The 10,304-nt window shown below is 40.7% G+C and overlaps 1 protein-coding gene across 1 annotated transcript in view; it reads right to left on the bottom strand.

Moving 5' to 3' along the window:
* Window positions 1-412: 412 nt before the first annotated feature.
* Window positions 413-10,304, bottom strand: part of LOC119410540 (TRPM8 channel-associated factor homolog) — a 49,880-nt gene continuing 39,988 nt past the window's right edge. Inside the window, exons 10-11 of the mRNA XM_037677422.1 lie at window positions 5,780-5,893; window positions 413-655 (exon numbers count right to left, since the gene is read on the bottom strand). Coding sequence (XP_037533350.1) covers window positions 413-655; window positions 5,780-5,893 — 357 coding nt within the window. The remainder of the gene's footprint in view (window positions 656-5,779; window positions 5,894-10,304) is intronic.

The raw sequence follows: 10,304 nt of genomic DNA, 5'->3' as shown, positions 1-10,304 counted from the left end.
TCTTAAGATTATTTTTCTGCTAATTATTTTACTTTTTGTACAAGAACAAAAACAAAACCAGATCAATGTTAACTAACTCTGGATCAATTCAAAAAGCGTTCAGTACAAAAACAACTGGACTTTATTTGTAACAGAAGACGTTTCGCTCCTCATCCGAGGAGCTTTCTCAATTCAAAGAGCAGAGAGTGAGAAATACAGGTCTCACTCAGCCTTATAACCTGTATCTCTCACTCTCTGCTCTTTGAATTGAGAAAGCTCCTCGGATGAGGAGCGAAACGTCTTCTGTTACAAATAAAGTCCAGTTGTTTTTGTATTGAACGCTTTTTGAATTCATCATGTCCTGGATGACTGAGAATCTTCACCAGCATAACTCTGGATCACTTTCTTTTCAGGAACAGATCCAGTCTGGGTTTTAGGAATACTGGGCCATGGGATGATTAGACCAGGGAGGCAGACTGGACAGTTTCTCCTCAGTGGCTGTTTCAATGGGCCATCCCCAGGTTTTGAAGAATCCGGTCAGATCCATGTTCACAATTTGAGCGAACGTCTCAGCGTACAGGTTCATCTTTCCGTCATTGTCACTGGGAAAGTTGCTCATGTTGTGGTAGGCAGCAAACACCTTCTTAAAGGCATCCCAACCAAACTTTTCCTGGAGCTACAAGGACAGAAATAGAATCAGGAAGACGTAGTCTCGTTTTGGGATTATAGTTGCATGTAAAAATCACACTCAATAAAACATTCCAGTCATTGGAATCCACTTGTGCCTTACACTCTTATTTTACAGTTGAAACAAGAGGTTTAAATGCACTCTATAAAAATACATTGTTTTTTATTTTTATTTTCTTTTGTTACCATTAAATCAGATTTAACTGTTCCCATTTTAGGTCAGTCAAAATTTACAGAAATATTTATTTTTGTTAACTGCCTAAATATTGAGAAAGAGTTTTTTTTTTTTTATCACTTCCTTCAAAGTCACGTTGGCTTAGTGACTAGGCAAAAAAAAAAAAAAAAAAAGAAAAATAATAAAATAGAGATGTTTAAAGACCAGTAGCTTTGCCTTAAACTAAGTAACTTTGGTCAAACATTTTGGGCACCGAACTTCTCACAATAGTTTCCTGGAATTTTGTCCCATTCTTCCTGACAGAACTGGTGTCATTGAGTCAGGTTTGCTTACACTCTTTTTGAGCCCCGTCCACAATATTTTTGTGTCACTGAGATCCATCCATCCATCCATTATCTTTACCCGCTTCTTCCTTTTTGGGTCGTGGGGGTCACTGATGCCCATGTCTAGCCATCACTGTGTGAGAGGTGGGGTACATCCTGGACGGGTCGCAAGTCCATCACAGGAGATATATCATCATCTTGATATTTTAGCTGATTTGATTTTAGCATGATGAAAATCAAAAAGTTATGTGTGTTTGAGTTGTGCCTTAAAATGCATCCCTAGATGGGCTGCCAATTAGCTCAAATGATGTTAATGAACCTATCAAATGCCTCAAAGCTATGACATTATCTTTTGGGCTTTCCCAGATTGTTTAAAGGCATGGTAATATTAGTGGATGGAAAAGTTTGACTTAAAATGTGAGAATTGTGCCCTCTTATGGTGTGTCTCGTTCCTGCTCTTGAGTTATCAGTTCCTCCTTTGCCACTGTGTCCCAGGTTTTGGCACTTTGTCTCATTAATGTTTGTGTATATAAAGCTGTGTCTCTATGTTCCTCATTGTCCTGGCATTGTAACCTGTTACCTGTCTACCTCCATGTTTTGTCCTTCCTACGTAACTCCTGAGAATTTGTAAGTTTGCTACCATACCAGCCATTTGGGTTCCAAAATAAATAATTATTTACTTTTACCTCCTGAGATCTTTGCGCCTGCCTGCACCACTGGGTTCGACTAACTACCAGATCATGACAGAATGCCAGGACCAGACCAGAACCTAGGTCAACTGAGGTCTCTCTTGTAAATGAGTCCTCGAGGCTCAATGGGCTCAACCTGTCTAAATAAAGGTTGAATGAAATAAAACCCAGAGGCTGCCCGTTCTTAGCTTCACTCGCCCCAGAGGATGAGAGACAGCTCTGCAGAATAACCAGATGTTATGCGGATACGGTGGCCACCTCTCCAGTGACATTTGGATGAGGTGGGTGGCCACAGAAGACATGTTGGGGTCAGCCTCCCCATCATCACAGACAACTACACCTCCAGATGCAAGAAGAGGGCCACCTGCATTGATTGATTGATTGATTGATTGATTGATTTTATTGTCAATTCTGCATATGTACAGGACATACATAGAAATTGAAATTGCGTTACACTCCTACTCAAGTTGCAGCAAACAACAACATTAGCAAAAATAAACTAACACAACTAGTTATATAAAAAAATAATAATATATATATATATATATATATATATATGTATATATATATATATATATATAAAAGTGAACAGCAGCAGGACCTCTGATGCAACGTGCTCAATAGTGACTAACAGGAGACAAAGGGACGCTGACTGAAGACAATAACATGATGAGAGGTAGATAATGGATGTGCAAGGCCAGAGTAAACAATAGTGCAATATAAAGTATAAACCTGAGAAACTTAGTAAAGTGAAGGTATGCATACCGGTTCTATATAGAGTCACAGTTATGTACTGATGAGGTGATTAAGTGCATCATGAAGGACCCCACTCACCCAGCACACACACTTTTTGCCCTGCTCCCCTCAGGCAGAAGGTTGCGGAGCATTAAATGCAGAACCACTAGACTGAGGAACAGCTTCTACCCTGAAGCTGTTAGACTCATAAATCCGTAACCAGGAAAATCACTGTAAAAAATCACTGTAATGCCACTTTAATTGGTGATATGTGACTTATCTATGCTGCTGATTATCCATGCTGCTGATCTCATGCTTCTGTATTCATTTGTACACATCTGTTCACCACAGACTCATGTTTGGGCTGCTGTTGTTACGCCATATTATTTTACATTATTAGTGTTTAGCATATATCTTAGATCTTTTGGCATTTGTTTGACGTATATCTTAGTGTGTATCTTAAATGAGGGCTGTTCAACTGGCGGCCCGTGGGTTACTTCAATCCGGCACACTTCATAAAAAAAAAAAAAAAGGGGGGTGGGAGGGTGATTCTGGGTTTTGGGTTCTGTTTATTGCATTTAGGATTCAATGCAACAAAATAAACAAATTTAAAAGGTAACAAATCATTGTAAACTTTGTTTAATTTATAGTATATAATGACTTTAATCACTGGATGTCTGGCCCCCGTGCTGTTGGCTTTCAGATATTGTGGCTCCCGGAGCAGTTTAGTTGAATAGCCCTGTCTTAGATTCTTATATTGTTTCTTTTTACACTTTATATTTTTTCTATTGTTGGGTGTAACTGGGACCCTGTGTACATAATTTCATTCCACCTCATGTATCACATGTGCTGAGAATGACAATAAAATTGACTTGAATATTTGCTTTGATTGGGCAGCACAGTGACGCAACTCAGTGGTGCAACTGGTAGAGCTGCTGCCTCTCAGCGAGCAGGTCCCCGGTTCAAATCCCAGTCTGGGGGCCTTTCTGGGTGGAGTTTGCATGTTATCTCCGTGCATGCGTAGGTTTTCTCCAGTTACTCCGGTTTCCTCCCACAGACCAAAAACATGCATGTTAGGCTGATTGGTAACTCTAAATTGTCCCTAGGTGTGAGAGAGTGAATGGTTGTTTGTCTAGCCCTGTGATGGACTTGCGACTCGTCCAGGTTGTACCCCGCCCCTCGCACAGAGATTGCCAGACATGGGCAACGGCGACCCCCATCACCCCAAATGGAAGGAGCGGGTAAAGATAATGGATGGATGGATTTGCTTAGATTTTTATGGTAAGCTACTTGTTTAATAACTTATAAACTGATTTGTATTTTTTATTTGTATCATTGAATACATACAAACATAAACAGTAGTTTTGATGGTTGAAAAAACAGTGTTTTTATGCTGCAAATAAAGTATTTGTGTTAAAAGTATGGATCCACGTGTATCTGTCATGTAATCAGATTAAAGGCCTCTCCAAAGCAAGCTCCCAGGCAGAATTTCAACTCCAGCTCGCCTCTGCCAGTGGGTGTAAACCGCAACAAGTTTCCAGAGGGCCCCACGCTCGCTGCAGTCCTTGCGGCGGTTCCCACTCCTACCGCAGTCCCCATAACTCCCATATCTCCTGCAGCCCCTGTGTTTTCACATTGCGTGAGGGTCCCACGCCAGCCCCTGAGAGCTCCACTCCATCTCCCGGAGTGGCCGCGAACCCTTCTGCAGTTCTTGGGGCGGTCATGTCTCCTGCAACCACCGAGGTCACAATGACAACTGCAGCCCCCATGGTCTCCATGACAACAGCAGTCCCCACGGTCTACATGAAAGTTGAAACCTCTACTATTTCCATATCTGCTGCAGAGCTTCTCCCTGGTGATGGGTGGTCTCCCAGCCATTCCCCTGATCTGTGGTCCCATGATGGGTAGTCTCCTGGTTGTCCACCTGAAATGTGGTTCTGTGCTGGGTAGTCTACTGCTATTCCACCTGGACTCCTTTGTGTTTGCCCCTGTGTGTCTAGTTCCCAAGCTTCTGTCCTGTTGCTTTGTTGTTTTTTTTTTTGTCCAGAGGACCAGATTTAACTTTTTTAGATTTTTCTACCTGGATTATTGAGCATGCATCAGGATATTCTGTCCTGTTGGTTTTGTTTCTCATCCTTGTGTTACTCTTGTGTCCTCCATCCTCATGGTTCCCAAAAACCCCTCCCAACCAAGTTTTGGGGGAAGGGTTTGGGACATCAGGGAGTACCCCCTAATTGTTGCTGTGAGGATTGTGTTCCCTTGTGGCATCTCGTTCATGCTCTTGAGTTATTTCCCTCACATAATCAGTTCCTTCTTTGCCACTTGTTGTGTGTGTCCCAGGTTTTGGCACTTTGTCTCATTAGTGTTTGTGTATATTTATTTCTTATTTATTAACCTTTATTTAATGTATATAAACCCGTGTCTCTATGTTCCTGATTGTCCTGGCATTGTCCTTCGTATGTGACTCCAGAGATTTTGTAAGTTTGCAGCCCCGCCAGCCTTTTATTTTCCAAAATAAATAATTATTTACTTTTACTTCCTGAATTATTTGTGCCTGCCTGCACCACTGGGTTCGACCTGCTACCAGAATGTGACAAAACAAAAAAGCAATATAACATTTTTATAAAATTCTCTATCATTATTCTAGAATTTTATCAAATAGAATAGTTGTGGAAATACTGACTGAAATTGCAAAATGTATATCCTGATTTAATGACAGACATTGAGAAATTTTTTTTTAATGTGTGTATGTAAACATGTGATTTTAGCTATTCATCACTGACCTTGTTCACATAAGGCCTCAACATATAAGATGTGTTTTAGTCACATGTTGACATGTTTGAGGACAAACATTAGTTAAAAATTTTGTTTTTGTTGCCTGTATAGAATTTGTTATTGGCACAATATTTGCTTAAGTGTAAAATAAGTCATAAAATTAAGTTAGCTATATTTAAGGCGATCTATGTTTCCACAGTGGACTAAGTCAAGAACTGTTGAAGTTTAAACTCAACATTTTTGTCTTGTTCTCAAATTGCACAAGTCGTTTTTTTACTTCTACACAAAGGATCACTGCCTTCTAGTTGATAGCATTATGAAACGGTGTTGTGTTGCACTTTTATAATGATGCAGACTCTAATTTAGAAAAAGTAATCATACTTTTTGTAAAATAAATATATATGATTTAGATTTACCTGCAAGTATGTCTCCAGAGCAGTAAAATAAGTCCAGTCACTGAGCTTCTTGCCTCCCTGGACATACTTTTCTATACAACTCTGCCGACTTTCTGGGGTCAGTGATTCATGAGCCTGCAGCACAGGAATTTATTAGATTTTATTAAAAGGGAACAAAACTTTACAATGTGATACAAGTTTCAAGTAAATCACTAAAAACTGAATTTTATTTGTTGTAGCACAGCTTTAAAATTTAACGCTAACTACTGTAGTGGACTAGGCCCATGTCAAAAACTAAGTCTAAGGTCAAAAATCTTGACCTTTAGAACCTTGTGGGACAGGAACTGTCATTTCATTCATTTGAACTCAGAAATACAGGTTCACCCATCCTGAGACTTTCTTTCTTGAAGATTCAAGTGAAAAGAACACTCTCTTTTTATTATCATTACTATTTTACAAATGTTGATAATCAAAGTGTCTTAGTTCAAACCATTTTAGATGTGGCAGTGAACTAATCAATTTTATTAACTGTGTAATGATTTTTATTCTCATGTCAAAGCTGTAACAGAATAATTATGCATTTTCTGATTTCTGCCTTTGAGTGAGCAAGTGTGCGTTTCCAAGGTTGGAGTCAAACGAAAAACAAGTTGTTGAACGAACTGTCATGTTTTAGAATCCTCTCAGACGTAAATAGAGAAGTTTTAGCACCTGTTTCTGAAACGCGCCAAAACAAAACTCTCTCTGTCTGTGAGAACATTTCTGATCTTTCCATAACAATTCTTGTTTTTCGTCTAACCTCTTACGTCACAACACACACCCCGTCTGGTCGGTTCTGACCAATGGTAATACTCCCAAAAGTGAACCGGGAAACAGCTCTTTAAAATGTCAGTACGTCCTGGTCTACTCGGTCTTGGTTCTGTTGAAGTTCTGATGGAGTGCTGTTGGAGTTCTGCTGGATACACAGTCCAACCAGTTCTGTGAGAGACGGGATGATCCTGACAACAGAGCTCTTCCGAGTTCCATGGGATTATAACATTTTCCACTGAGGTGAATATGTGTCGAACAGAGCCTCGCCATTACTTCGGACGAGTAACAGCATCCTACTGAGACGCTGAAAGGGTGCGTTAAACGGAATCTCACCTGAGACATCTCCAGGTAAAGGAGCCGATTTCATCACCTAAGTGTACTGTAAGGAAAAGCTGAAGAAAGCCGGAGAGTGTCGATTCTGGTGAACACATTTCACCCCTCACACACCATCTTACTCCCTCTAAACTTCTTTCCATCTTTAAACTTTTCTATCAAGTAGAAATTCTTCCAGATATTTTAGAAATGTCTGTGTAAAATGCTCACCCACATTCATGTGGGTAAAAGATCATAATTGTACAGTTTTCATAAATGTCTGTGGTGAAGCAACGGAAAAATCATGGCCGTATGATTTTTCCTGATTGATTGCTTATGTTGTTATTTTCATAATTTGCCAAATTAATGTAAATGTTTGATGTTAAATTTTGATTCTGTAAATAAATGACCGCATTCATTTTGATGGGTCAAATATAAATGACGTCTCACGTTTGCATTTCCTTAAATTCAATGCACGTTTTATTCAGTCCAGAAAAATGAGGAATCCGCGTTAAATGATGAATATATCTGAGCATCTGTTCATCTACATAATTGGTGGCCCGTTTACGTGCTCATAAATGGACTGTAACCGTGTAAACATTGGTTTTAAGTGTTGGCATGTATGTTAAAAAATAACAGTTTATCGGCTGTGCTGAAACACTGCATGTTTACGCAGCGAGCTGGGGCTGCGCGCTTACAGCTTGGCTGTGCGTATTTACGCAGCGCAATGGAGCTGCGCGCTTGTGGTACGCTGGCATTGTTAGAAGCTGAAATTGTGTCATAAGTCTTTATGAAAGCTGAAATTGTACGCCTGTTACGTGTGACTAAGAGCTGATGAGCTGTGAGAAACGCTGCGTTCTGTTTAAACTGAGGTCCAAACGGACGGGAGGTTCGGTTCTGTGGACCGGCTCGGTTCTGGAAAATTCAAACGAGTTGTTTAAATAGCTAGAAAGACGTTTTGTCACGGAGCGCCGTCTCCGTGCAGCTCAGGGAGTTGATTCGTTACATTTTTAACAGAAAAAGTGCATTTTGACAGTTTAAAAGACGAAAAGTTGACGAATTTTAGTTCACGTGAATCTAGCATGCTGGGTGCTTTAACGCTGCGTCATTGGTTGAAAAAGACCGTGTGTAACGTTCTCATTGGATGAGGGACGTGTCAATCACGTGACCCGGAAGTGAAAATTCGTTTTCATAGGGAAATAAAATCAGCTTTTTAAAGCTGAAAAGCGCTGCAAAGCTGTGTTCTGACACGGTGTTTAAGTCTTCGAGGTCTAATCGCTAAAACTACGCCACGTTTGTGTAAAAAATTCGTTCAGAAACGTTGATTTTAACCGGGTTTAGCCGAAGCTAACTTTAAGCTAAGCGGCTAACAACAGGATGTCAACCGAACGCCACAGGAAGTTGTAGCTCCCCTAGTGGACAACACGAACAGTGTCGGAGTTAAATTTGTTGAGGTTGTACTGACATCTTGTGGAGAAGACGTGGGATCACAGGTTTCACTTCGTTTTTAGGGTTAAATAGTGAAATTAAACGTTTTTATTCTTTTAAAGGCATTTTTGAGTTATTGACCGTTCCTCAAAGTTGAATAGACTCTGTTATCTTGCATTTTAAAAGTTATGAAGGTATTTATGCAGAGAGCATTTACCCAACAAAATTTTTAGTCACTGATAAATCCTTGAGAAACAGGTACAGAATAAAAATTTAGAAACTTTTAAATGAGATACAGTTACAGATATTCACAAAGTTGGAAAAAGTTTACTCATTTGCTAGAAGGTAACGCACGTTTAATTGATAAATCACTAAATAAGAGTAAACTTATCAGGAAAAAGAGATTTTTCTGATTTTCTTTTACCACCTAAACATTTACATCTCCTATTTAATTTCTAAATAGCAGATAATGGCGGACGAAGATGAAAACACTGACCCCTTACAATCCGGAGATGCTGTCCAGACAGCGTTACACATTTTAACAAATTCAATTGTTGGTAAACAATTAGAGCAACTGCTAGACCTTGATGATGATCAAAGATATGAGGAGCTGCAGACGTTGTCAAAAGCAGCTAAAGTGAAGGAGGACACGAAATCCAGCCGTGAACGGTTGGCAAAGATTGCTCTGCTTCTGAAGGCGGAACTGGACCGTATGGTTGAACGAAATACCTTGCTGTTCAACGGATATGAGTCTAAAAAGGAGAGGTGTGACGAATTGTTGAATGCATCTGAGTTGCTGAAACAACAAATTCAGACTGATAGGGACCTCTCAAAGACTGAGCTGTCAGAACAGGCTCAATCATATGAGGAGAGGTGTGACAAATTGTTAAATGAATCTGAGTTGCTGAAACAACAAATTCAGACTGATAGGGACCTCTCAAAGACTGAGCTGTCAGAACAGGCTCAATCATATGAGGAGAGGATTAGGGATAAGGAACGAGTGTACGAAGCCGCGTGTGCAGATAACGATATGCTGTCAGTAACACTCGAAGGTGTCCTCACACACGAAGCACTCTTGGACGGTGGGGCAGACATAACAATTATGTCAGCTAAACTGTTCGAGGAGCTGAGGACGGCCGCTGCCAGTGTTAACAGGATAATACCTCTCTCTGAATGTGCTATAGAAATGCAGGGTCTCTCAGAAAAGAAAACAACCCTGACAGCTATAGCAATGGTTCACATGCAGATTGGCAATATGACACTGTACCACCCGGTACACGTGACCCATGTTGACTCATTCCCATTTTTGGTTGGCCAAGATTTTATAAATCGCTTCGGCGCGATTATAGATTATGGTGATCAAACAATGTGGACAACAGTGAGCAAGCCACTGCCAATCGATACGCCTCCGGAGTGTGACACAGACTGCCCAACAGCAGGTACCGCGGAAGGCGCACAGGACTCCTCAGCCGAGGACACGAGCCCGGTGAGTACTCCTCTGACACCATGTGAAACCAAAGAAACCCAAGAGATCCAAACTCTGACTCAACAAGACAGCCTCCTCTGTGAGCTGGAGCAGTCAGAGTCCACCAAACACTACCTGCCACTGGTAGTTAAGGGTGTAGAGATCCAAGGGTCCCACACCAACGATGCTGTTCTGTCTCTGTGGACAGATAAATCAGCAATTAACCGAGCTTTCTACGAAACCTTGGTTCACAAACACGTTGGTCTAGAACTAATTAAAAAAGCTTTCCGCTTTCCATTAGTTCCCACTAGTTCACAGGTAATGACCGCAGAAGGAGTCATTAACCTGAAACTGAACTGGAATCAACGAGAACTGGTTCACCCGTTTCTCGTTATCCAAAACTTACCACATGCATCCTATATAGGCTCTGACATTTTGGTAAGGCTGGGTGTCCATGTAGACACCATCAACAAGGTGCTGTGGTCCCTCAAACCAGCCACAAAGGATCCTCCTGTGCTAGACACAGCGAGCCTT

This window comes from Nematolebias whitei, chromosome 6 (genome assembly GCF_014905685.2).
Source record: "Nematolebias whitei isolate Nwh7 chromosome 6, NemWhi1, whole genome shotgun sequence".
NCBI lineage: Eukaryota > Metazoa > Chordata > Actinopteri > Cyprinodontiformes > Rivulidae > Nematolebias > Nematolebias whitei.
This window is presented reverse-complemented; position numbering and strand designations above follow the sequence as displayed.